We start from the raw sequence: 27149 nt of genomic DNA, 5'->3' as shown, positions 1-27149 counted from the left end.
CATACACAATATTAATTCTTTTTCCACTGCACCATGACTTTATATTCTGTACTGTATATTACATTACATACTTTTGTCTGAGAAAAGTCAGACCTTACTGTCCTAATGAAATAATAATAAATCAAGGCATGATCATATTTTATTTTAGTAAAATAAGTGTAATCTAGAGGCCTTTCATATAAGCCACTTCTGATACCAAATGATCAACTAGAAGTCAAGTTATTATTTGTTGTTCCTAAAACTTGTATGGGCGACAAGACTTTTGTCAGGTAGTGTATAATAGCAATAGCCTCTGTGTGTAAGGTGATCTTTACAGGTTGAGCTTTAGTTGGCAGTGGTATTTTTAGTTGGTGAAGCTTGTGTCAGTAGGTGTATCTGGTTTATGAGCTGTTCTGTCTGACTCATTTCTGTTTCCTGTTGATGTTGCAGTTAGAAGACGACATCGTTGCCAAGCCCAACTATTTTGCCACCATGAAAAACTTTGCTCTGCAACTTGCCACAGAGGACTGGATGATCCTCGAGTTTTCACAGCTTGGCTTCATCGGTGTGGCTTCTATATTTTTTATACGTTTTATTTTTTAACATCAAATGTCAGTGTCATTTACTCGTCCTTGAGCTATTTTAAACAATGTTCGATAAAGTCACTTTTAAAAGTACTATATTACAATCTTAATCTAAAAAAAAAAAAATGTAGGCCCAATTCCAATTCTACTCCTTAGCCATTCCCCTTATCCCCACCCCTCGTTTTGCGCTTTCATGTGAAGGGGTAGGGATGTCCCAGTTCTCTTTGGCTAGAAGGCAACAAAAACCCCACCCCCCATCGCGATGAAATATGATGTGTGCAGGTGTTGTAGTGCTGTCTCTTTTATTTAGGGATAAAATTTGAAGCCCTTCACCTTCACACTCTGTTTCAAGGGCCTAGGGGAAGGGGTAACAAAATATGATTGGGCCTTTGTTAATTTCTTTTAATAAAAGTAATACATTACTTAAAATTAGTTTTAGCCAACAATAATTAAAAAAAGAGAGATTTTTTTAAAATGTTCCTGCTGCTCTATTTCCACACAGTTTACGCTTCAAAAAAGCACCATAAAGAATCTGAATAGTTTGAGTTAAAGCATAAATATTTTGAAATATTGCTCAAATTACATTCATGTACCATTGAAATACAGGTTTGGAACGGCTTAAATGGGGAATAAATTAACAGGATTAAATTGTTTGAGTAAACTATCCGTTTAAGTCGTCTTTATATGTGTTTAAGTTTCATCAATAAAACATTTCTTTCTGAAAGAAATTAATACTTTAATTCTACAAGGAAGCATTAGATTGCTAAAAAAAAAAGCTACAGTAAAGACATTTAGGCTACGTTCACACTGCAAGGCTTAGTGCTCATATCTGATTTTCTTCTCAGATTTTTTTGCATAGCTGTTCACATTGTTGTTAGAAATATGGCCATAAATAAGGTTGAGAAACACTGCTTTAGGAGATAGTTCATCCAAAAATGAAAATTCTGTCATCATTTACACACTCTCGAATGGTCCCAAACCTTTATGAGTTCGTTTTTTCTGTTAAACACAAAAGAAGATCTTTTAAAGAATGTTGGAAACTTGTAACTATTGACTTTCATTGTAGGAAAAACAACCTCTATGGATGTCAATAGGTACAGGTTTCCAACATTCTTCAAAAGATCTTTTTTGTGTTCCACAGAAGAAACTCAAAAAGGTTTTAAACCAGTAAAGGGTGTGTAAATGATGACAGAATTTTCATTTTTAGATGAACTATCCCTTAAAGCAGTGTTTCTCAACCACAAACCTGGAGGACCACCAGCACTGCATGTTTTGGATGTTTCCTTTGTCTGCCACACCCATTACAGGTCTTTCAGTCTGTGCTAATGAGCTGATGATCTAAATCAGGTGTGTTTGGTTAAGGTGACAGGAGTGTGGTTGAGAAACACTGCCTTAAATAATCACTGAAAATATGCTAAAAAGATTTGAATCATGGGAATAAGTTACAATATTAAAATGCATTCAAAACAGTTATTAGTCTTAATTTACTTTCATTATCACAATATTGTTTTTAGAACCTTTTGATCATTTCAATGCAGCCTTGGTTAACATAAAAGAAAGAACATTTATTTGATAATCTTAATTTAAATTGGATCTAATAATTAAATTTTAATCTAAATAATCATCTTTTTGCTAACATTTTATTTTTGTACTTTCAGGTAAAATGTTTCAAGCTCCAGATCTAAATCTCATCGTGGAGTTTATCTTCATGTTTTATAAAGAGAAGCCCATCGATTGGCTCCTGGATCACATACTCTGGGTCAAAGTGTGCAACCCAGAGAAAGATGCCGTAAGTTAATACTCCCTCACTGCGTGTGTGACCTTCAGCTCTCCTCTGCTTTGGTGCATCAGGCAGAGAAGCTTTTCACAGCTCTGAATGCAGCAGAAGAGGAACCCGTTTTTCTGATTTCTCCATTTCATCACACAGACACGTCATGCCTCTATATTTACTCTTAACTCTTATTTACCTCATTTTCACACTTATGTGTATTACTTTTCAGAAACACTGTGAGAGACAGAAGTCTAGTCTGCGCATCCGTTTCAGGCCCTCTTTGTTTCAGCATGTAGGCCTGCACTCTTCTCTGGCTGGGAAAATACAGAAACTCACGGTAACTTATTTCACGACTCTTGTTTTTTTTTGTTTTTTTTTTACCAAGTTCTGTTTACAACCAGGATAAGCATCCATCATAGTGAGCTAACCAGGAAGTTAAAATCCTTGTTACATGATTACTTCAGTTGATATGCAGGATACGTTGTTTACACAATAAATATGGGTTTGGTGTTTATTCCCCAAAACAAGCTACTTTTTTGTTCTTGCTGACCTCAAAGGTTACTATAGCTAATAAAAAAACGAAAACTAGAATTGAAACAACATTTTCGTTAACTAAAATAGTAGTAAAGTAGTAATCCTAGAAAACTCTTCTCTACCATAGATTGTTTTTAAACAATATACCTGCTAATTACTTTGACCGGTCTTCTGTAATTATGTGTGACGATTTTGCTACATTTTTTTAAAAAACAAAATAACAGCTTAGAACCAGTATTGTACAGATTGATCAATCATTTGTGTATGAATTGGGAAGTTATCCACAAAATAAAATGGAAAGGTTTGGAATCTTTAGTAAAGAAAACCGTATACAAATCATATCTCAGTTAAAGTCCTCTTCTAGCTGTCTTGACCCTATCCCAACAGATTTTTTTAAAAACGTTTCTCATTGCCTGATTGGCTATGTCCTTGACATGATAAATAATTCATTAGTGACAGAAATTTTTTCTAATGCTTTAGTAAAGCCACTTTTAAAGAAACCAAATCTGAATTTTACAGTTTTGAAGAAGCATAGACCAATTTCTAATGTTACATTTTTTGTAGGAAAAAGTTGTATTGCTACTGCTTAATCAATTTTTAGATGAGCATAGAGTGCGGGAAAAGTGCTATACAAATAAAATGTATTATTATTATTATTATTATTAATATTATTATTTTAAAAATAAATTTGAGTTTTTAAAAAAGAAATAATAGACCTAACTGAAACTGTATTGTGTACATAGAAAACTAACTGGAACAAACTAAAATTATAGCAAAAACGTCCTTCGTTTTTGTCTTAGTAAATGTATTTCAAACATGCTGTAAGCCTTTTAGAGGTAAATCTGTTTAATTTACGCTGCCTGCCGTCATCCTCGCTGTCGCTCCCCCTACAAAAACAATCACTGGACATAACGGCAGCATGGTGACAACATCAAATACGACCCGAGCAGACTCTTAACAGTATTATTTTAACACATTTATGCCCAGTAATGGGTTTTATTTCTGTATTAGTGATCGTGATTACGTTCTTTTTAACCAGATCTGAACTAATTCACCAAATCAAACTGAATAATTTGAAATGATTCGCATCTCCAGTAACGTTAAGCACTTATCCACAAACAACTTACTTTTTATCATGCATGATGCCCTCCTCTGACTCAAAATACACCAATATATACAGAGTTATTCAGTTAATAGAACAGTACACTGAGATCAGATTTGAGAAGTGGTGAACCGATAATACTGTGCATGCGTGATTCAGTGAACCGAACACACTGTACATGACAGCCTGCTGTGACTCAACTAAACATGAACAACTTCAGCGTGGGTTAACTGAGGGCTTAAATGAGAGGATCTGTCAAAATTTAAGTTTATTTCATAACAGAAAGTTGTAATAGAATTTAAATAAGTAAATCATGCTTCAGTTGGGCTGCAAAACGTAATTGTAAGAAACTTTTCAGATCATGGTGATGTTTTAACTGACTGAAAATCCAAACTTGGGAAGATCATGAAAGATCCAGACTTCCCATCACTACTGTGTATCTAACCTCAGAAGCAGCCTTACACATATTTTACTCAAAGCTGCTGTCTTGTGGGCTGTTGTATTTTTATTAACATTTTATTTTTTATAATAGTTTTTATTATACAATATTTATTCTGATGATTTTGAATCTTGTACCTAACATATATTCTAATTTACTCAAAAACGACAACAACAAAAAACTAATACTGAAACTAATAAAACTAAAACTAAGCAATTTCAAAATATAGACACTACTAAAAACTAGCAAATCTGCCTCTAAAACCTATGAAAGGTAACTGAATTTAAAAACAAAAAGTCAAAACGAAATAAAAACTAAAACTATTGAAAAATCTAAAACTATTATAACCTTGCTGACCACTTGAGTTCAGATGGATTTAGATGGATATGGATATTACCAGATCTTCATGACCTTGATTAAGCTATTTATCAATTATTGTGGACTGTAGTGTGTAAAGTAGCTAATTGTACATGTAAAAGCTCTGCAAAACCTGCAAAATTCCAGTTTTACTTTCTACAAAAATGTGCAAAGTTGTTTACTATGGTCTTCATTGGCTGCCCACAAACAACATCAACACTGTGGCTATAGCTGAGGCCTGAAAGATTTTGGTTTGTGCCAAGAAGATGAGTATTTCTGCACTGCTGAAGTAAATCCACTTTGCTAGCATTTCATACGGATGAGGTCTCAGGCTTGAGAAACCTGGCACCATTGTTTCTTGATATAAGTGCTGCAGAACTGAATTCTCTGCTATTTGAATTCAGCTGTGATACAATTACAACAGACTGAGCCAACTGACCAATAGCATTAGGGTAGACCAGGGGTGAGCAAACTTTTGTTTATGAAGGGTCAAAAACCAAACTTGATTGAGGGTGATGGGCCGAAGATAAATGGTAATGGTAATGTATTAAAATTTAAAAATAAATAGAAAAAAATACTTTTAAAAATACTGTTAATAATTATACTTTTTTTTTTTTTACATTTTATAATGAACTTGTTACAATAAAAAGATAAACAAATACATATATAGCACAACACTCTTGATTCTGGAGGTCATTAATAATAAAATAACAATAATACTGAAACAGTTTGGTGTTTTAGAATGACCAAAACAACATTTCAGATGTCTTACAATATGCTCAGCCTGCTGGTTCGTCCATTCGCACACATTTTTATCATCACATGATCCTCTTATTACAAAATCACATGGCTTTCTTTAATACGGATACTGGAAAATATTCGGTAAGTGTTTCCATTGTAATTTATGTGCATATTTTCTTATCGCATAAAAAGTTTATCCTACTCAGTTATGCGCATACGTTTTTTTAGGCGCATTTTCAAAATGTATCCACATCTTGGCGTTTCCATCAATCGTTTTTTTATGCACCTTTTTTATTATCCAAAATGCACAAAAATAGGTGGATAAAAATGTAGCTAATGGCTGTTTCTTTCCAACATTCTTTGAAATATCTTCTTTTGTGTTCAGCAGACGAGAGAAATCAGACAGGTTTTCAACAAGAATTAATAATAACAGAATTTACATTTTTTCATTGAACTATCCCTTTAAACCCGTTACAGAACTCCTCCAAAACAAAATTAGCAACCTCTTCAAGTAGAATACCAGGTTTAAAAGTTCCTTAAAATCCCTCATTTTCTTTTACACAATTTTTGCTTTGACTTCCTGTTCCCTCGATGTGTTCCATATCCTGTTTTCTTTTAAACAAAGTGTCTGGTTTTCTTGAATAAACTGACCTTTTCCCTGAATCTCACTTGCTGTTTTTACTATTAAGGGCTGTTATAAATCAGCTGCACTTCCTGTTAACTGCAGTCATGACTTCCTCTGTCTTCTGCTCCGTCAGGATAAAGATTTCCTGAAGCCTCTGCTGCACAAGATCCATGTGAACCCGCCGGCGGAGGTGTCCACTTCTCTTAAAGTGTACCAAGGCCACACGCTGGAGAAGACCTACATGGGCGAGGATTTTTTCTGGGCCATTACTCCAATGGCCGGAGACTATGTGCTGTTCAAGTTTGACCGGCCCGTCCACATTGACAGGTCAGTCTGTCTCTGATAATTTGCCTCTTAAAGGGATAGTTTGCCCTTTTTTCTCATCATTTACTCACACTCAAGTGGTTCTAAACTTTTTAACACCAAGGAAGATAGGGCTGGGCGACACTGCAAAAAAATGATCATGATATCATGTTTAATATCTTTCGATATCGACAATTATTGAATATTTTAACAAAACATTTAGGAATAATAGGATTTTTTTTTATTTAACCACTTTATTTTAATTTGCCAACATCACTAAGGCAAATTGTTTTAATAGTCAAAAACAAAAATATTTCAACATTATTATACAAATATTATACATAATTAAACATATTTTATTGTTTACAATAAAATAAACATGTTAAAGAAACTCTTAAACTTGATAAATAGTATGTTACGAAGTGTGTGCAATGATAAAACAATTAAAGCAAACTTTATGGTAGATCAACATCTGTAAAGTGTGAATAATAACAATACAGTAAACCTCAAACTCTGTAAACAACACAAATTATAATCAAATCTGACCTTTTAATTAAAGGAACTAACCACCATTATTCAAATGCATACTGCAACATTACCAACTGTGAAGTTGGATGAATACATTACCCCCTATGCTAAAAAATCTTTCAGGTGGGGTGCTAGTGGCTGGGATGCACAAGAAAAGAAACCAAAAAGCCACTCTGGCGAGATCCTTAAATTATTTTTTATTTACAATCTCCTCACTGCTGCTAGCCACAGCACTCATTTTCTTGTGTGTTGTTATTCTGGCCTGAAGTGACAAGTGCGTGGATTCCTTGACCATTTACAATGGACTATGCGCTCACGACCCCTTGGCGTCGCTCGTTACTAGGTGACCATCAACCATTTTTTCAGAGGATGACAAACGGACCAATCATTGCTGCTGCTCCAATACAAGTTTACGGAGAAAAGTAAAAAGTTCTGCAGTGCTTGTGTGCGCCGTGTTTGTCTCCGGTAATTAATCTGCTATTATTACTGAAATGTGTATATTCCATACAAAGTGTAAAGCAGATTGGTTAGTTCTGCTTGCATCAAGTAGGGTGCGCTCAGGGCATTCGGAAAAGTTCAGATGTTCTTAACTAGGTGCGGCTGAAAAATGCACTCGGTTCAAGTGCGCGTCGCTTGCACAACATGTGCGTGTCGCTCCCATATACACATCATGCAAGTCGTGTGCCTCCATTGGAAATGACAAACTTACAACCTAAGCTTATTGGCACTGCTTCCAAGGCAAGCGCTCAGCAGACACATTTTATTAAAACTGTAGCTCTTCATACTGAAACTTCATACCAAACTTTTTTTTAGGGATGATAATGGTGTTCGGTAAATAAATAGTGATACCGATTTTATCGGCAAGCCCTAAAGGAAGATATTCTGAATGTTGGAAAAAGCTGCCATTGACATCCATAGTAGAAACAAAAACACATTTGAAGTCGATTGCTGTTTGAAATGGAAAATGAGTAAATTTCTTTTGGTGAGTTATCGATTTAAGTTTTAAGTACTGGTTTCAGATTTCAAATTATTATTCATGTAAACTGAGAAAACTCTCTCAATAAATAGGTACAATCTCTGGTTGCCAGAAAGTTTAAAAAGTAGGGTGGAAGAAAAATGTATAAATTAACGGTAAACTACCGTATTTATTACCATATACAATGTTAATACATTAACCTATTTAAGGACAAACATCTACATTGTACCTTTGCAATACACAAACAAAAACACAACCAAAAGCAGGTGGTCATGAGCAGAAAATATGCTAATATTATTGTCATTCACACAAATACTCAACACTATTATGGTAACACACTTAACACTAAAGTAATGCAATAAACATTGTTTTAACAATATTAGATCATCATAAAAGTAAAAAGTAATGTCAATAAAACTTGCTGTAAACATATTTATTGTAGAATTTTATTTTATTTTTTCTTCTTCTGTTTAAATCACAGCTATTATTTTACAGTGCACAATATATTGTTTCCACATCAACATCTGCAAAGGTCACATTGCAGGAAGTGTTACGTCAAGATGGGATTATTAGTTTACCCGGAACCACAGTGAAAATTATAGAGTGACACTTGATCATTTGCATGTGTTTTTAAAGCCAGTCACTGTGTGTGCAATTCAAGTTAAAAGTATTTAAGCACAAGAAATGGTTACCTTTGTAAATTTAGAATAATTGTATTCAATTATACAATAAAGACTATACAGCATTGCTTAACATTTTAATAATTTCATTTCTCTTGCTGAATACTGTTATACCTTATCCTTTCTCCTGAGCGGTATGGTTTAGTACAGTCTAGTAGATTACCAAAATGGTGGAGCTAATGCTACTGGTTTACACTCTGTGCTAACTACACATGATGTGATGTGATAAAAGGCACTAAAAGGAATTTTTGTTCTTACCATCTGTAACAGCGACAATATTTTTGTGATGTTGCTGCTGAACAACAGCATAAACTACTATGACAGTGATCACCTCAGGTACTGATTATGTGCTTTATTAAGTGTTAAATACTACAGCTACCATTTTACATGACATTTATTGTCATACAACTGAAAGCAGCAGCCGATACTTCATCTCAAATCTCAAAAATAAAAAACAAAAACAGTTGAATGAGTAATAGTTTGACAATGAAAGTCAGAAATGTGACAGAAACCAACAACACAAGTCAGTAGCCTTATACCAACGATAAAGAGGTTTAATATGTATTTGTTAGATTACAAACCTGTTAATTTGGTTGGGAGTGCAGGGCACTGTTCTGAGCTTCTGAATGGCTCTGGTATTAAAATGTTTCTGTCGTGTCGTATTTGGTGTGGACAGCCAAAATGATTATCGCTGGAATCTTGTCGCGTAGGACATGGTGTTATAGAGAATTATCACCTGCCCTACTGAAAAAAACAGCTTAAATCAGCCTAGACTGGTTGGCTGGTTTTAGCTGGTCGACCAGCCTGGTTTTAGAGGGGCTTTGGCCATTTCCATGCTGGTTTTCAGCCATTTCCAGCCTGGTCTTAGCTGGTCAGGCTGGGAGATGACCAGCTAAAACCAGCTTGACCAGTCTAGGCAGGCTAGGAGCCCAGCCAAAACCAGCTATGTCCAGCTTAAACCAGGCTGGTCAGGCTGGTTTTAGCTGGATTTAGCTCGTCATTTTCCAGCCTGACCAGCTAAGGCCAGGCTGGAAATAGCTGGAAACCAGCCTGGAAGTGGCCAAATATCCTCTAAAACCAGGCTTGTCTACCAGCTAAAACCAGCCAACCAGCCTAGGCTGATTTAAGCAGTTTTTTTCAGCAGGGTGGCTGTGACAAGACAAAGGAACAACAACACAGGAAGTGCTATTTTTAAGTAAACAGTCTAAACTTAACACATTACAATACAATGGTGCGCAGCAACGAACCATATTTAAACAAAACTTGCCTCTTCTTGTGACAAACAACCAAATGTAAAGAAGCAAGAACAGAATCTGCTTCATGTCCTCCATTGTTGTTTATGGGACTGTTCAGGAGTTCAAATATTGATTCTAAATGTGTGGAAAGCACACATTCCTCTCTCTATTTGAGCATGTTTGTTGATTGTTTACATGGGAAATAATGAACTTAAGCTCTCAAAAGATGCGATATGTGACGTCGATCGCAACTTTCTTCTATACACCATGTTTATTTACCGGCAGTGGAAACACAAGCCTGATCAGGGTGACCCGTACTCAACCATACTGCATTGTACTAAACAGTACCATACTGATCAGTGAAAATAAGGCATTTCTGTAATCATCACCTTTTCTAGAAGCAATGCTGGCAGTCAAGAGACGTCACTCACACGTCTCGCTGTCCTCACAGGGGAGAAGAAGTGCCTAATGAAACACTTCTAAAATAAGCCGCTGCAACCAAAAAACCTCTGGAGAGGAAGAAACAGAAAGATGTAATGGAGGAAACTGTGTTAAGTGGATATTCATTACTCCGAGAGAGAGAGAGAGAGAGAGAGAGAGAGAGAGAGAGAGAGAGAGAGAGAATTATATATAGAGAGATGAGACTCTTTTATATTTGTTTGTCAGATCTGGGTCAGTATATTAGATTTTAGTTTTGTGTGTTTTTGGCAACACATTGGTGCCAAATCAAATGTTTAGAATCTTGATTAAATGTTACATTTTCTATACCAAGCGTTAAAGTGGTTTATGAAATGATTAATTTACTTTTATAGTTTGAAATTGACGCTAAATTTGAACAAACTTCTGTTATTTGCATTTAATGGTTTGGAATATGCTTTTATCCAAAGCAAATTGCAAATAAACTTAATAGAAGTCATCAAATCAACTAAAGATATACAGTATGCAAAATCAATTATACCAGTTCCTAGTTGGTATCATTTAAAAGTGAAAAAATTTCAACAGAATGTTGTTAACTGTTGAGTGTTATTGTTTGAAGTTCGTTTTGTTAATGTTTTCAAACAGATTACTTTAAATGTTGTAGGAATGAAAATTATCATATGCATTTTTTCACATCTCTTTTTCACCAAAAAGGTCCATACTGACTCCAAAGGCAGATAATGATTAGATCAGGGCCTGGTGTGGACTTTGGGGGTTTTACGATGTTGTTTGGTCTTTGCTCTGTCTCCTTCTCTGCGCTTTTCTGCTCTGCTCCTTTCTCTTCTCTGACTCTAGTGCTATCAGGCTGTCTTTGAGGCCTACTTACTCTCTTTGTCTCTCCATCCCCCTGTCTCTCTCTTTCAAGTAACTTTATTTTTACATTTAAGCAGGGTACAATTATTATCATATGTTTTTATTATCTCATGTTTTATCTCATGTTTATTTTATACAGTTATTTAGTAATTAATTCAGTTGTAACCATAGAGAATTATTGTCATTAAATCATCTCATTATCAAGTATTTGTAAATTACTTTTGATTTAACATCAACACTTAATTGCACCATATTGCGATACAATACAATAACATAATATCAACGCTCTCCCACATTTTTAGATATTAACACTGCCCTTATTTCCGTTTTAGATTGCAGAAGAATGGTTTGACTAGGAATGTACTGTTTTTGACCATCATGCTGATAACTTTTTAGTCATTCTGCAAAACTTCGAACCGCTGGGGTTAAAAACATTCTTACAAGGTCCCATAAAGTGTTTTGAAATGTGCATTTTTATTCAGTGTTTGACGTAATTTTAACTGAAATATGAAGAGAGGGGGGACGTAGTGTAGCGTTTTGTTTTAACACTGCTCTGCCAGTGACAGTGGTTGAGCTCAAGTTCATCAAATGAAGAGAAAATGAGAAGCATCTTGAAGGGGGCGGCACATGTCAGGATAGGGCTGCACCATTAATCGAAAAAAGATCCCGATCTCGATTCGGCCCTACACACGATCTTAATCCAGCATCTCTACGATTCAGCCAATTATATTTTCAAGTTTGGAAGAGAAGCGTAAAAGCGTCACACAAGTCTTCACATTGTTTTACATACATTGCTCAGCAATGTGGACACCTCCAATGGCGCTAAAAGTGTCACATACTGTCTTCATAAGGATTAATTCACCCATAAATGTAATTTCTGTCTTAATGTAATGATGTGTTCACGGCCACGAAATCACACGTGAGCTGAGGCACTGTTTGTTTACTACCGAAAGGATGCGCACATGCCCACCAATAATGTCTACTTTAGTGAGCGGAACCTGCACAGCCTACGAATAACAGGTAATAAAGTTGGAATTAACGATCTGCTTGTTGCACAAAGTGCCGCGCGACAAGTATGATTTGCATGCATGTTTTTTTTTCCTCAAAGTGACGGCGGCCATGAGCGCACTCAGCAGTAAACGTGAAACCAAAAGTACGCACATCATTTAAATGATCATATCACATTTTAGAGTATGATTACGAAAAGCATTTGATATGTTTTTTTCTTTCGTATCGAACACAGAGTTGTGCATGCAAATAAATGTTCACCGGATCACTATAACTACTCTAGCATATTTAATGTTGAATATAGTGGAAGAGAGAATCTGATACGACAAATGTTTCATTTTACCTGTGAAAAAAGTGGTCTAATAATGTTGTCAGTGACAGATTGCAAGCATATGTCTCAAACATGATAATTCAACTTAAGAATTAACTTAAGAATAGTTGTGTGATCTTGATTTTAAGCAAAAATAAAATCATGATTCTCATTTTAGCCAGAATCTTGCAGCGCTATGTCAGATACTAGAGAGCATTTGATTGGTCAAGATTTCATGAGGAACTGAAGTATGAAGGGATGTGAATAAAAAAATGGAAGTGACAAACTGCAAGCTTCAGATGTTTATATCACTTTTATTTCGCTTTTATAACACAAATTTTGTCACTGTTTTTTAGCACACTAGCTTATAGATATCCTTGCAGACTAACATACTGATGCTAACATCTAAAAATAAAATGTTATTTTAATTTAACTGGACCTTTAAAATATGATTTTATAAATTTTGCTCAAGCATTTTTATAATCTGAGGTTGAATAAATAATGACAGATTTTTCTCTAGTAAACCATCTTGAGTGTCTGTTTCAATAATAATGAGCAATGTTTGATATTATAATAAGTAATGATACTAAATCTTCACCTTTACCATCACAAAGATTTTAAAGACATTCTGGATGGAAAAGGTTATTATAAACTACCAATATAAACTATATATATATATATATATATATATATATATATATATATATATATATATATATATATATATATATATATATATATATATATATATATATATATGTATTTACCCAATTTCTGAAGGCCCAAAACTGTCTAGCACTGGGCCAGGAACATTAAACCATCCTTACAGTCGATTCCTGTTAGCGAATACATCAGACAGAGACGATGGCTAATTAAGAAACCGATGCGGACAGATAGTCATGCTGTTCGCACATTAATTTTCCTCGTCTAACAGAGTCTTGACCCGTTCAAAGTATTTGTCTGAGTAGAAACCGTGCTAACAAGATGAAGCGTTGGTTTACTTGCGTGTGACTGGATTTAATTAGCAGCCCACATAGTGGCCTATGTAGAGCCCCCTTATCAGTGTGCACTCAGGCTGCGCTGTGGAAGTTAAGACCAGTACTTCTTGTCTATGTCTAGCCAGCGTTTGTACATGCGTGTTGACGAATATTCATGAGCTTGTGCCTGTACATGCATATTCATTAACAATCAGCTTTTGATTGGCAGGTTCCTTTTTCGCAGTGGAAACCAGGAGCATCCAGGAGACAAAATCGAGAACACTACTGTTGAGATCCTGCCATTTTCGGTAACTAATAAAACACCACCACCTACAACACAGTCTCAATTAAAAAGAGATGGTTTGCTGTAAATGTCCAAACGATTCTTGGGGCGACAGGTTTGGTGTAGGTATCTTGCAGATGCTAACACTACGGCTAATTTTAGGCTATATTTATGTATGTTTTCTTTTTAACATGAAAATTCTGTTGTTTCTAATAGATTTCAGAAAAATTGACTACATGACTGAAATAAACAGGGCTTGATATTAACTTTTTTGATCACCAGCCACTGTGGCTAGTAGTTTTCCAATGTTACTAGCCACAATTTTCATTCATGCATTCATTTTCTTTTCGGCTTAGTCCCTTTATTATTCTGGGGTCGCCACGGTGGTATGAACCGCCAACTTATCCAGCATATGTTTTACGCAGCGGATGCCCTTCCAGCTGCAACCCATCACTGGGAAACCCATACACACTCATTCGCACACTTTTGCCTGCTTTTGATGACACGAGTTGTCTGCACAGTTTGCAGTGCACGTTGCTGTTTTGTGTCGGATTCTCAAGACTACTGAAGTCTAGTGACGTTTCTTGTCAACAATGTTTGTGACTTTTTTTCTTACTCCTTTAAGTGCAACTAACACTGTATGGCTGTACACTTGTATACTGTGTACGGCATCCGGAAGGGCTGGCTGCAAAATGCCTGCGCAGCGTTACACAGCATTAATATTACTGAGCAATTATCAAACTGTCATTATCGTTTTATCGATAAATTATATATCGTGATAATTATCGATATCGAATTATCACCCAGCCCTAGGGCTATTATGACATTTTAAAAGAAAACATAGCTACAAGATATGCTTTCTGCCATCTCGGTTTCTATAAACTTTGTGTAAGTCACAAAAATTAAACAAAGGGGTTGACACATCAGGGAAGGATAAGTTGTGATTAGCCACATTTTCCTTTTCAAATGTCTGCATTTGGTCAGGTTTTCAAACAAAAATAGAGTCTGCAGCCATTTTCAAGGTTTGAAAACTCTGCAGAAGTGTGGATGCTAGGCGTAACCTTAGCTAAAATAGTTTTAAAACATAAAAGCAGTAGTGTAAACATAGCCTTAGTCAATGACAGGTTGAGCTGCTGCAGTAATGAGGCAGTGAACTGTCAGCCTGCTGTGATACAGAGCTTCAAATGCGCTTTGATGTTTGTCCTAGAAGACTTTCCATGAATAAACTAGACTGTAATTCATCAGGGTTTGTGTAAATGGCTTGTTTTTTTTTGGTTATGTTATTTTTTTTAATCATAGTATACAAACATTACGCCCACATTTGTGTCTGATGTTATTAGCGTAATGCTAGTCCCTCTGAGGCTCTTTAAGTGCCGCCAAATGAGAATGTTACAGTATGTATCTCTTGCAGGACGGCGAGTTGAAGACCAAAGAGAAATACAAAAGAACAGAGGATCACTTTTACAAACTTGGTGAGTTCCATTAATGCTCACATCAGCAGTTTCAGCATTTAAAGCAAATGATTGTTCTGCTTTGAATGTACATGTTGGTACCTCTTTAAAATGATGACACTCATTGGGCTTGTGCTCAGTACTTTTCTCTCAGCATGAGGAAACATCACACTTTTTAACAAAAACTCTTTTTGACTTGTTTTATATACAACTGTGGGGGGGAAATAGTAGAAAACTGGAAAATGGATTTTGTCTGGATTATAATTATGGATTCTGTTTTGAAACAATTCATTCATTCATTCATTCATTGTCCTTCGGCTTAGTCCCTTATTTATCCTTATTTATAACTTATGTTTTACGCAGTGGATGCCCTTCCAGCTGCAAGACATCACTGGGAAACATCCATACACACTCATTAACACACATGCACTACGGACAATTTAGCTTATTCAATTCACCTATACCGCATTTCTTTGGTCTGTGGGGGAAACCGGGGCACATGGAGGAAACCCACGCTAGAGATCTGCGCGGGACTGAAATTTTTCTACTGCACCCGACTGCTCCTGTCATAAATTCAGCCTTTGTTTACCCGCTGCCCCACCCGCCCAGTTTTCTACCCGACCGTTCCTGCTAAATTTAGATCTGATTTTCAAAATCTCACGTTAAAATTGGGCACTCCCAAGAGAGAGATAGCAGATAAAAGTGTAGGTTGTGCAAGGATTGTAGGATAAATGTCAGTTTTGCTTGCCGCGTGATGTGCGGTGAGGTTTGTGGAAACTCCAAAGTCAGATTTACAAACATATCCACTTAATGTATTTGCCAACTATCGATTGTGTTTCATATATCATATCAGCATTCTTTCTATACACATAGCAGGTACATATTGGGCCAAGGAAGAATGTTTAGCCTCCCAAACAACACCCAGCTGATGTTACAGCGTCCAGTCAGCCTGTTACAAGGGACACACAGCACCACAGTGGATGACCGCGCTCTCTCTCATTAACACACACACAGAGAAAGAGCACCACGGCGGATGTGCGCACTCTCACATTAACATTTACATGTAGGTGCTTTATTGGCATGACAAATAACTGTACATTTGTATTGCCAAAGCAGTGCAGCATTGCTGCATACAAACAAGACAAAAAAAAGGGCAGTAGTGCAAAGCAGTAATGCTCTTTTTTCATTCTCTCTCTCTCTCTTTCACACACACACAGCACTATGGCAGATGCGTGCACTCTCTCTTTCTCTCGGGAGCACTATATTGTTAGATTGCCCGCTCCCGTTCAAATGACACCAGAGTTCACGACCACTACTGCGTTTTATTTTGAAAATTTCAAGACCTCTTGCACCCTATGCAGACCTCTAACCCACACCAACATCAGGGAGAACATGCAAACGTCACACAGAAATTCCAACTGGCCCAGCAGGGACTCAATCCAGTGCCCTTCTTGCACTGAGCCACTGTGCTACCTCGAAACAGTTCTTCCAAATTTCTCGATAAAGTTGCTGTGTTTTTAGACATGTTTATATAAAATTTAGAGGACACAATACGATTGGTTTAACTTCAGAAGAGTTAAGAATTCAGTATTTGGTGGAATAAACCTGATCACAATATCAACAAAAGAAAACATGTGTTATTCTGACCAGTTATCGTTTTCTACAGAAAATGACCAAATTATAATATTGTCTTATTATTTTTAAACGATTTAGAAATGTTATCTGATCCTTATAGAATAAAATCAAACAAATATTACATTTTTACTCACTCATACCTTTTAAATGCAGTAATTCTAAGAGAGTTACTGAAAGAAAAATTGATTTTACCAGTTGTTTCGTTCTTCACCCCCCCACCCCCATCCATTTCTAATAATGGCTTTGAGTTTAATTATAATAAAACAGTGAAATTGTGAAGTGTTTTTACCTTTTCAAATAAGAATATTCTTGTTGAATATAGCTTAGAGTATCATTTAACCATGTGATTTGAAGCAGAATATTCAGCATTATTACTCCAGAACAATAAGATTGTGGTCTTTAATACATTTTCTGAACCTGATACTTTAAAAAATATATATTAGATGAATTTCTTTAAAATGAAAAAGTGTTTGTGACATTATAAATGTCTTTACTGGCACTTTTTATGTGCGGTTATTAAGAAAATGCATAACATTTATGTAGTATGTAGATACACCGGTGTTTTGGATTATGGAAAAACTGTCTTTACGCTGTTTTCATCTTTTTTTATATTATTATGTTTTTATTTCTCTTATACTTGTCTCTTTTATTCATAGCACTTTGAATTGCCACTGTGTATGAAATGTGCTATATAAATAAACTTGCCTTGCCTTGCCTAGTATGCAAAAGTAAAGTGAATAGTGAATATCACATTTCTTTTTTTTTAACAATTATTTAAAAATGTGAAAATAAAATACAAATACACACTCACACATGGTATACTTGTCTCAAATTGTGTCAAGTCATTTGTCATATTAATGTTAAAGGTAGAGTTGAAGATAAATTAATAAATAAATGCCACAATGTCCAAAAATACAGAGAAATATTAACAAATTGAATTAAATATCTAAATAAAAACAAGAGAAAATAACAAGAAAAATAATAATAAATTACTGGCAATACTAACAGTTAATATGCAAAACAATCAGCAAGACTCATCAAGTCTAACAGAGGTGATGCATTAAGAAATGGGGCCTAAATAAAACCATACAGTCACTTTTGATCCATTTATTGCATCCGTTCAGAATAAAATGACGCTTTGTTTTTTTTGGTGGGGGTGAAAATTAATATTGAACCCAGACTTTTAAAAAGTAGTCTAGGTGCCAGTATAACTTCTGTTTTCAACACAAAAACTAAATTATATATGATGATAAAAAAAGCTATATAATATGTGTTTTTTACACAGTCTGCTCTTCTATTTGAGATTGACAGTATTTCTGTGTTTTCTCTCTGTTCTTCAGCTCAGTTTGAGAATGGAGTGGCTGAAGGGACTGTGGAAGCTGTTTTTAACCCTGTGGTGGCTGTTCGTCTGTCCGTCCAGAAAGACTCTGCTGTCTGGGCCATTATTAGCGAGGTCTGTTTGCTGTTTTCTGAGCTTGAGCCGGATTGTGGTGTATCAGAGTAGAGATACCTAATATTATAGGTCCTATTCTCTTTATTATTTTGACTTTTGTTTTTATGTACTTCAGTAAGTATGGCTTAATTTTAAGCTCTCACTGCACTAGGCAAGGGCCGGGATGAGATTCTGACGGTATGATAACCTTGGAAAAAATGATCACGGTTTCGCTGTAGTGTGATTACTGCTCTAAAATGTGTTCTTTTTACATGTCTGGGTAAAAAACTAAAACTTTTTTTCCACATTGAACACAAAATATTGTATTTTGAAAATCATTTATTATATTCTGGAACAGTAAACATGTCCGGCTAAATAAGTCAAATCAATTATTGACTTCTGCTGTCTTCATTAGTTTCAAAAACACCGATTTATTATTATTTTTTTTTACAATTTAAAACAGCATCTTTGGATATCTCTGATTGTGATATTGTTGTCCAAAAATGTAAATAAAAAATCATACATCTACCGTAGGAACGGTATAGCAGAAAATGTTGACGGTTTTAAAATCTTGAATTTTCCAAACCACGGTATACCTTGAAAATTGTTATTGTCCGATGCCTACATTGCACTAGCTGTGTCTCATTTCAGAGGCTGCATCCTCCGAAGAATGCAGACTTCGAAGGTGAGTCCTTCAAAGTCCACACAAGCCGAACCGAGTGTTTTAAAATGAGACAATCTAGCCTACAGACGACAGATCTCATCACCTAGCAACCGTAACAACGGACGTTAACAAAATGTGTAATGACTTTTTTTTCAAAGTGATTTTAAAACTTATTTTACGCAATTCGAAGGCAAAGCAAGGTTTACAGAAGCTGGAAATATATTTCCTCTGATCCATACATGTACACATAAAATGTAAAATTTAACATCTGTTTAGATATCCAAGTAAAATAAAACCTAATACATACATTTAATCCAGAGATTTCTTTCAAAAACCTTCTGCTGTTATCAAGCCTGGTTTATACTCGACGTGTCCGCTAGTTCACTTGAGCAAAGACTATAGAATACACAAGACATGTCACTCATATACTTTTGAATGGGGGAAAAGTGTAACTGTCAATATGGTGAATAAAGCCCACCTTCTAGTACAGGAGCCAATCAGCGATCGCTATATGGTGAATAAAGCCTACCTTCTAGTACAGGAGCCAATCAGCGATCGCTATATGGTGAATAAAGCCCACCTTCTAGTACAGGAGCGCATGCTTTTTTTGAGACTCGAGCGAACAGTTCTCGTGGTGCCGCATTTGATTTGAGTTGAATGTGAATCACTTCAAGAGATTTTATATGAAACAGGGACAACTGTACAGACATCTTTGTGATCCCTCCATGCATGATCATTGGGATAACCAAATGACTAATAATTATTGGCTAGAAATTGCAACAGCCGTGGAAAAGGAGGAACGTTTTTGTTAAAAAGTTTAGAAAAACTGAGGGATAAGTTTGTTAAAACCAAAAAAAAAAGGCCATGGCAAAGTGGAGACCCAGGTGGTTTTAATACACAAGTACAGAATATGTTTTTCCACCAGTCATAGGTTTTACACTGATGTATATATTATAATTTTGAATTTAAAACAATTTAATAGTTACAAAACTATGAAGTAGTATAATAAATAATATGTATAGTAGTATAAAGAATAATGAAGTAACAAATTATTTCTTTGATAACGGGAAAGGAATATTTGAACCTATTGGTTTATAATACACTGATTCCCAATTTTTCTAGGCTTTATTAGTGATAATGGTCAGAAGTGTTGGACCATTATTGCCTTTTTAGCATATCAGAGGACAAACTAGTCAGACAGTAATGTGTGAATTGTTAAGTGGGTTCAATAAAAAGAAGTTTTAAGTCTTAAGATTTTTAGTAAGTGTACTTTTTTATTCTATTCTTGCCATAATAGAAAAATATTTGTAGAGCAACCCATGATCTGTTGCCAGTAATATTTTAATAAACTTTAATAGGTAAAACTGTCTGAGATATAAACAAAAGCAAGTGATTCATTAAAGTTTGAATTTAAAAAATCTTGAACGGTTCTGAAAATCTTTATAATCATTCAAATAATTAATAAAAATTATTAGTTTAAAAATCTTGAACGATATTAATGATATGACGTAGTTCCCGAAACGTTCTACTTCTCTGTTTATCCGTCTGATTACTTTTGACCACCCCGTTTTAAAGAATATTACAACGGCGAACGCATCAAGTATAAAAGCCTCATCCGTTTCGTGAGGCATGGGAAGCGGTGCCAGGCGAAAGTATAAATCAGGCTTCAGACCGCAGTGAATCTTGGCATGTTCGAGGCCGCAAGAGATCCACCAGTTCTATCCTTTATTACCTAGGAAACAAAGGATGCATTTTGAGGCTGCATTTGAAGGAGCCTTACAATTTTGTTAAAATGACAGCGCCTTTGCCACGGCGCGATGATGTAGTGCACTTCGAATGCATCCTTCAGAGGATGCAGCCTTTGAATTGAGACACAGCAACTATGAAAGAATGATTGCACTGATATATATATATATATTTAGGCTTGGCTGGCAATATGGTATACCGCGGGATCTAAAAATAGCTACGGTGGCAGTTTCAATACCATTATACTGTCATAAAAAAAATGCACTTATATAGGAGACAGGTGACCGCAAACCTTAGGTCGCATATACGGTATTCAGTTTCTGAATGGTTTAGGCACAACACAACAGTTTGGGAGGAGGTTTGACAGTATCAAAGTTTGGATACTGTCCAAGCATAATATTATATATATATATATATATATATATATATATATATATATATATATATATATATATATATATATATTTTTTTTTTTTTTTTTTTTTCCTTTTTCTAAAAGTCATGAAAACACTATCTTGGAGTTTGTCTTTTATTTGAAATGTATTTTTCTTTTTATTGTCTGTTATTTGAGCAAGTAGAAGCAAAAGTTCACCCAACTATGAAGAGTTTTTACTACAGAAAAACCTGAAAATGTGTAACGGGTCTGTCAGTGTAATATCTTTGGCATAAAATGGTCTTAAAATGGCAATGAATTCTGTGACGACACATTTAGCAACAATTTCTTTAACTTGATTTTCCTATGTTTGTCTGTTGTCAGATCCATATCAAGAGGATACCCGGATAACAGCCTGAAGGTCTCTGGTCATCTGGATGGAGACTTTCTGCTCAAATCCACAGTGACTTTATCAGTGTGTGGAGGATCCTGGGTTCATGGTCTTCACCACTTCACTTTTTCCTCTGGTAGCTTCGTCACTCTCTCCTTTTTCCTTTTACTCTTCCCTGAGTTGGGTGTGAATGTGACTACTACTGTATAGAAAAAATTCTTTTTTTTTTGTTCCAGACACTGAATTAGTGTCGTGAAGAATTTGCAATCATCGACGCTCTCATGAAGGTTTGAAGTTTAGCGTTGAGTGCTGGAAGATGAGTGGATGTGCCCTACTGATTCAGAACTGAAACTGACCTCAAACTGCACGGCTGGATTTCAGCCGAAAGGTGAACGACTGGGATGATTTTTAGATTTTGGGTTATTGATATTTGACACTCTATGAAGAACATTTCTGAGAAAGTAATCGTTGACTGCTTTGCCAAAATTTAAAAAGGCGTTTCTAGAAAACAAACATCATATCTTCGGCCTCCTCCTCGGCCACCAGGAGTGGCTTTTCTTCTTCCGTGTGGGTTTAATGTCTACCAATCAATCATGGCTTTCGATCTGAAGGTTTTTAATTGCTGTTATAATTTTTGATGATCTATGAAGGTGAATTAATTTATTTGAAATAAGTCTTTAAATGCTTTTATTTTATATTAATTGGATGTGGCAGAGAATTTATTGAAGTGAAGATGGTTGTTGTTTGTGTGTTTGTGAAGGGGGTGCCGGAACGTCCACTTCTGTGCCTTAACCTCCAGCGACCCCTAGAGGGCCTGGTGAAGGACTGCCTCGCGCCCTTGTGTCAAAACGCTTAAATCATACTATTGGACAAATCTCTGTATGCTTGATTTAAGTAGGATCTTGAAGTTTAGAGCATGGCATGTTCGTGTTTATGTTCCAGAATCTTGTCGTTTTCGTTTTTCCGTTGAACATTTCCATCTCGAATACTCTGCTTTCATCATGCCTGTCAGGAAATGTGCTCCTTTTTATGCTGTATCACGAGAATCTGAATGTTCAGTGAGTCTTGATCAGGTCCAGATGGAATCTGCAGATTATGAGGGGTAAAAAGTGATTAATAAAGAAGATGTGGGTGGTGTGCTTGGCTTTAACAGTATCAGCTCTGTAGATTGTGCTTTCAGCTAAAGGAGCACAGTGATGGGGGAAAAATTAGACTGTATTTCAAAGCATTGGAAAATGCTTCCATTTTCCAATCTCTCAAATTTATTGTGTTTTATCCCAGATAAAACGATGTGACAGTACTTTAAAAAAAAAATCGCAACCCGTTTCTTAGCGAAACATGATACTTTATAGATGAATGCAAAGTAGATTGAATTACATTTGTGAACACCATTCACAATACACCATTTTTGGGGGAACAAATGAACATGTGATGTTTATTAAGAGAATGTTCACTCTTGTAAACAAAAACAAATGAAAATAAAGCTTCGCAATCATATGCGACTTGGAGGAAACAGACTCTTAAAATGCAAACAAAAGTTTGTAAAAGGGAGGCATTACTGTTATGAGCACATCATTAACATAGTTTCATTAAAAAAAATCCATCTTTTCAATCTTTCCATACGTTATGGCCAAAATTATTTGAACATTTGGCATATTTAAAGTATTAGGTATTCCAAAAATAAGCATTCTGTGATTGATTACTGACCCTCATTTCATTCCAACACCTGAGACATTTGGTCATATTCAAAACAGAAATTAAGATATTTTAGATGAAATCCTAGAGCTCTCATCTTCCTCAGACAGCAAGGATCATGAGAAGTCCAGAAAAGGAACCAAAAGCATCATCAAAAAACTCTCAGAACAGTTTTGTGCACCAAACATTTTGTATTGTATTGTATTTTCAGTAGTAAACATGCTCTCTGACAAGAAAGAAAAAATATTGTGAGAAGAAAGTCATATTTACGGTTTTTGTTCTTGGAGCTTCGTATGATTACAGTTGAACCACTGAAGTCACATGTTTGATATGGAATGTTAGCTCCTTTTCTGGGCTGTCTATGGAGGATGAAGCTGGAATTATACTTTCGCCTGGTGAAAAGTAGAAAGTTTCCGGAACTACGTCATATCATAATATCGTTCAATATTTTTAAACGAATAGTTTTTTATTGTTTTTAATACATTATTTTAATGATTATAAGCATTTTTATAACCATTCAAGATTTTTTTTATCAAACTTTAATGTATCACTTGCTTTTGTTCATATCTCGTACAGTTTTACCATTTAAAGTTTATTATAATATTAATCACAAGAGAACATGAGTTGCTCTACAAATATATTTTTTATTATGGCAAGAATAAAAGCAAAAAAAAAGTACACTAACTAAAAAATACTGATGTTTTTTGTTTAGATTTAGCCTGATCCACAAACATATACATCAGTGTAAAAGCTATGACTGGTGGAAAAACATATTCTGTAATTGTGTACCTGGGTCTCCACTTTTGCCATGGCCTCTTTTGGTATCAACAAACTCATCCCTCAGGTTTTTCCAAACCTTTTAACAAAAACTTTCCCCTTTCCCACTGATGTTGCAATTTCTAGCCAAGAATTATTGATCATCTGGTTATCTCTCTGATCACAGGTCACAAAAATGTCTGTACAGTCATCCTGTTTCAGACAAAATCTCTTCAAAGTGGTTCATATTCAACTCAAATCAGTTGCAGCGCCGGCAGCCGAAATCATGTCGCGTATACCCAAAGCGAACTCCACTAAAGCGAACTATACCCATCCACAAACTCCACGATGACGTCACATTCGCCACGCGCACTCAAGCGAACAAGCGAACGGGTCGAGTATAAACCAGGCTTAAGGGAGCTCTCAGATTTTATGTCAAATTTATCTTAATTTGTGTTCCGAAGATGAACGAAAGTCTCGGGATTTTTCATTTTTGGGCGAACTAACCCTTTAAGAGGTTTTAGATATTTGGGTTGAACTGATTTAATAATACCCATAAAATGAGTGAAACATGCTTTATAATGCTTTATGAACTAGAGCTAGCATTAGGAGATTTAGGTGATTTCAAAGTTCTCCGGAAATATATGGACATTATGCTAGTAGATGAGCCGCTGCCGGACATACCAAATATTACAGATAAGTAACATCTGCAGGTTTCATCAAACACAATCATGTTTTTGGAGGCAAAAAAAATCCTGTATAAACAATTTAAGTTTAATAATTTTGACCACTGTTGCATTTTTCCCCATCATCTTTTGCACCTTTAGGCGCTCCATACCAATGAAATAATACTTCATGTGTAGTACTCTCTACATGACATTCACGTCGTGCAGATTCTGTGTGGACCTGGTCGGAAGCAAAATATCAGCAGGACCGTAGATTTCCAATGGAAAAAGCTGCCTCTACATTCATTACATCGTAAAGCTACGGTTCTACTCTATTTTGCCGGTAGCTCCTGGCATAAAGACCCGGTGGTGAAGTAACTGCTGTACAGATTTCCAAAGTGCTCTCATCTCATGTGATTGTATATATAAATATCTTTAATAAGATGGAAGTTTTTAGTTCAGCCAGACATAACGTGTTCAAGTTTCAGAGCATATCACCCTCATTTCTATTGAGGTAAAGTTGGTTTTATATTCGCACGTTCGTTGATTTTAATGGCCTATAACCACTCTAATTGGAATATTCGGTCTAAGATTGCATGTAAATATGACTTCAAAACAACATTAGCACTATTTAATTAACTGTGGACAGTGTTGTACTTTGATAGTCATTGGCTGATAATATGATTTCCCTATTTAGAATTTACAAATAATACTTTTATGAAATGGCGACGCAGTGGCGCAGTAGGTAGTGCTGTTGCCTCACAGCAAGAAGGTTGCTGGTTTGAGCCTCGGCTGAGTCGGTTGGCGTTTCTGTGTGGAGTTTGCATGTTCTTCCTGCGTTTGCGTGAGTTTCCTCCGGGTGCTCTGGTTTCCCCCACAGTCCAAAGTCATGCAGTACAAGTGAATTGGGTAGGCTAAATTGTCCGTAGTGTGTGAGTGTGTATGGATGTTTCCTAGAGATGGGTTGCGGCTGGAAGAGCATCCGCTGCGTAAAACATGTGCTGGATAAGTTGGCAGTTCATTCCGCTGTGGCGATCCCGGATTAATAAAGGGACTAAGCTGAAAAGAAAAATGAGTTAATGAACTTTCATGAAATTAAATTATTAAGGAGAATGTCAGAATAAAAAACCAACTTTATCCCAATCTCGTTTCTGTGACTACTTTGAGCTGGTTGTGAGCTGCAGTGTGTGTGTTTTGTAACTGAAAGCCAATGTACTGTCATAAACAATTGTTTACAGATTGTTTCTGAGGTAAAACCTCGGTCTTGTCTATGGGTTGGACGAATGGTCTTTCTCTGTGGTTTGCCGAACTGCTGCCTATTATTTGAAGTCAGGTTTGTGCTCAGTGATCTGTTGTCCTCTAGTTAAGCTCTCATTGCCCTGCTGAAAAAACTGCTTAAATCAACCTAGGCTGGTGTTAGCTGGTGGACCAGCCTGGTTTTAGAGAGGTTTTGGCCTTTTCAAGGCTGGTTTCAGTAATTTCCCGCTTGGTCTTGGAATCACCAGCTAAAACATAGGTCTAAAACTCGATTCCTGGAGGGACGTAGCTCTGCACAGTTTTGCTCCAACTCTAATCAAACACAGCTGATCCAACTAATCTAGATGGTCAAGACTACTAGAGACTTAAGTAGGTGTGAGTTGGAGGTGGTTGGAGCTAAACTGTGCAGAGCTGTGGCCCTCCAGGAATTGAGTTTGAGACCATTGAGCTAAAACCATCCTGGTTTAAGCTTGAGATAGCTGGTTTTGGATGGGCTCCCAGCCTGGCTAAGCTGGTCAAGCTGGTTTTAGCTGGTCATCTGCTAACCTGACCAGGTTAGATCAGGCTGGAAATGGCCAACAAGTGGTATTTGGCTAATAAATTGGGTTTGGGCGCCAGGGGTAGAAAATCCCACTAAAGTTACTCAAAATGATTTAATCAATAAGAAAAATAAAGCTTCAACAAATGTATTATTTAATCAAGTAAATGAAAAACAAATGTTCCACCAGCCAAATCAACATATTATTAAAGGGGAAAAACAAAACAAACAAGCTTTATATTCAACACATTTAATTCAAATCGTCATAAACCAAACAAACTTAGGCTGGTTTGGGCTGCTTTTTTTCAGCAGGGTGGGCAGTTCTCCATCTGGGACGAGCGCGTGTCCACCCTTCTGTCTTGCATTGAGATGAATCAGACATGAAATGTGCAGTCTGGACATTCATGTGCCTTCATCTGTCTTTCTCCAGCTCTGACATTGATTTCAATAAACCGGTTCAACATAAACGCAGTCATTCATTGTTTCATGTTTCTGTCACCCCTTCATTGCTCGTTTAATTAATAAAGTGCAATCATGTTAGCTAATTGAGGGATGCATTTTATTTTTTTTAGGTGAATTATGTAAATTTATGAATAAATTATGTAAATTATGAATAAATGATGATTTTTTTTAGGGTGTAAAAATGGTTTCTTATAGTTATATTGTGCCTTATATTGTGTCTTTGTTTGGCCTCATTAAAGATTTGCGAAAGTTCATTTGGCAAAATTAAATGTTAAACAATGTTGCATTTGCAAACTAGAAACTTCTTGAAAGCCCTTTAATGACTTTAAACAATCAACACTTAATTTAAAACTTACACTCAT

The 27149-nt window shown here is 35.8% G+C and overlaps 1 protein-coding gene across 1 annotated transcript in view; it reads left to right on the top strand.

The window, feature by feature from the left end:
- mgat4a (alpha-1,3-mannosyl-glycoprotein 4-beta-N-acetylglucosaminyltransferase A) overlaps window positions 1-26865 on the top strand; it is a 60990-nt gene extending 34125 nt beyond the window's left edge. The window contains exons 7-14 of the mRNA XM_056464862.1: window positions 430-544; window positions 2222-2352; window positions 2564-2671; window positions 6266-6459; window positions 13669-13747; window positions 15134-15194; window positions 18149-18261; window positions 21408-26865. Of these exons, the coding sequence (XP_056320837.1) occupies window positions 430-544; window positions 2222-2352; window positions 2564-2671; window positions 6266-6459; window positions 13669-13747; window positions 15134-15194; window positions 18149-18261; window positions 21408-21434 (828 nt within the window). The 3' untranslated portion in view covers window positions 21435-26865. The remainder of the gene's footprint in view (window positions 1-429; window positions 545-2221; window positions 2353-2563; window positions 2672-6265; window positions 6460-13668; window positions 13748-15133; window positions 15195-18148; window positions 18262-21407) is intronic.
- The last annotated feature ends 284 nt before the right edge of the window (window positions 26866-27149 follow it).

This window comes from Danio aesculapii, chromosome 9 (assembly GCF_903798145.1).
Source record: "Danio aesculapii chromosome 9, fDanAes4.1, whole genome shotgun sequence".
Lineage (NCBI taxonomy): Eukaryota > Metazoa > Chordata > Actinopteri > Cypriniformes > Danionidae > Danio > Danio aesculapii.
This window is presented reverse-complemented; position numbering and strand designations above follow the sequence as displayed.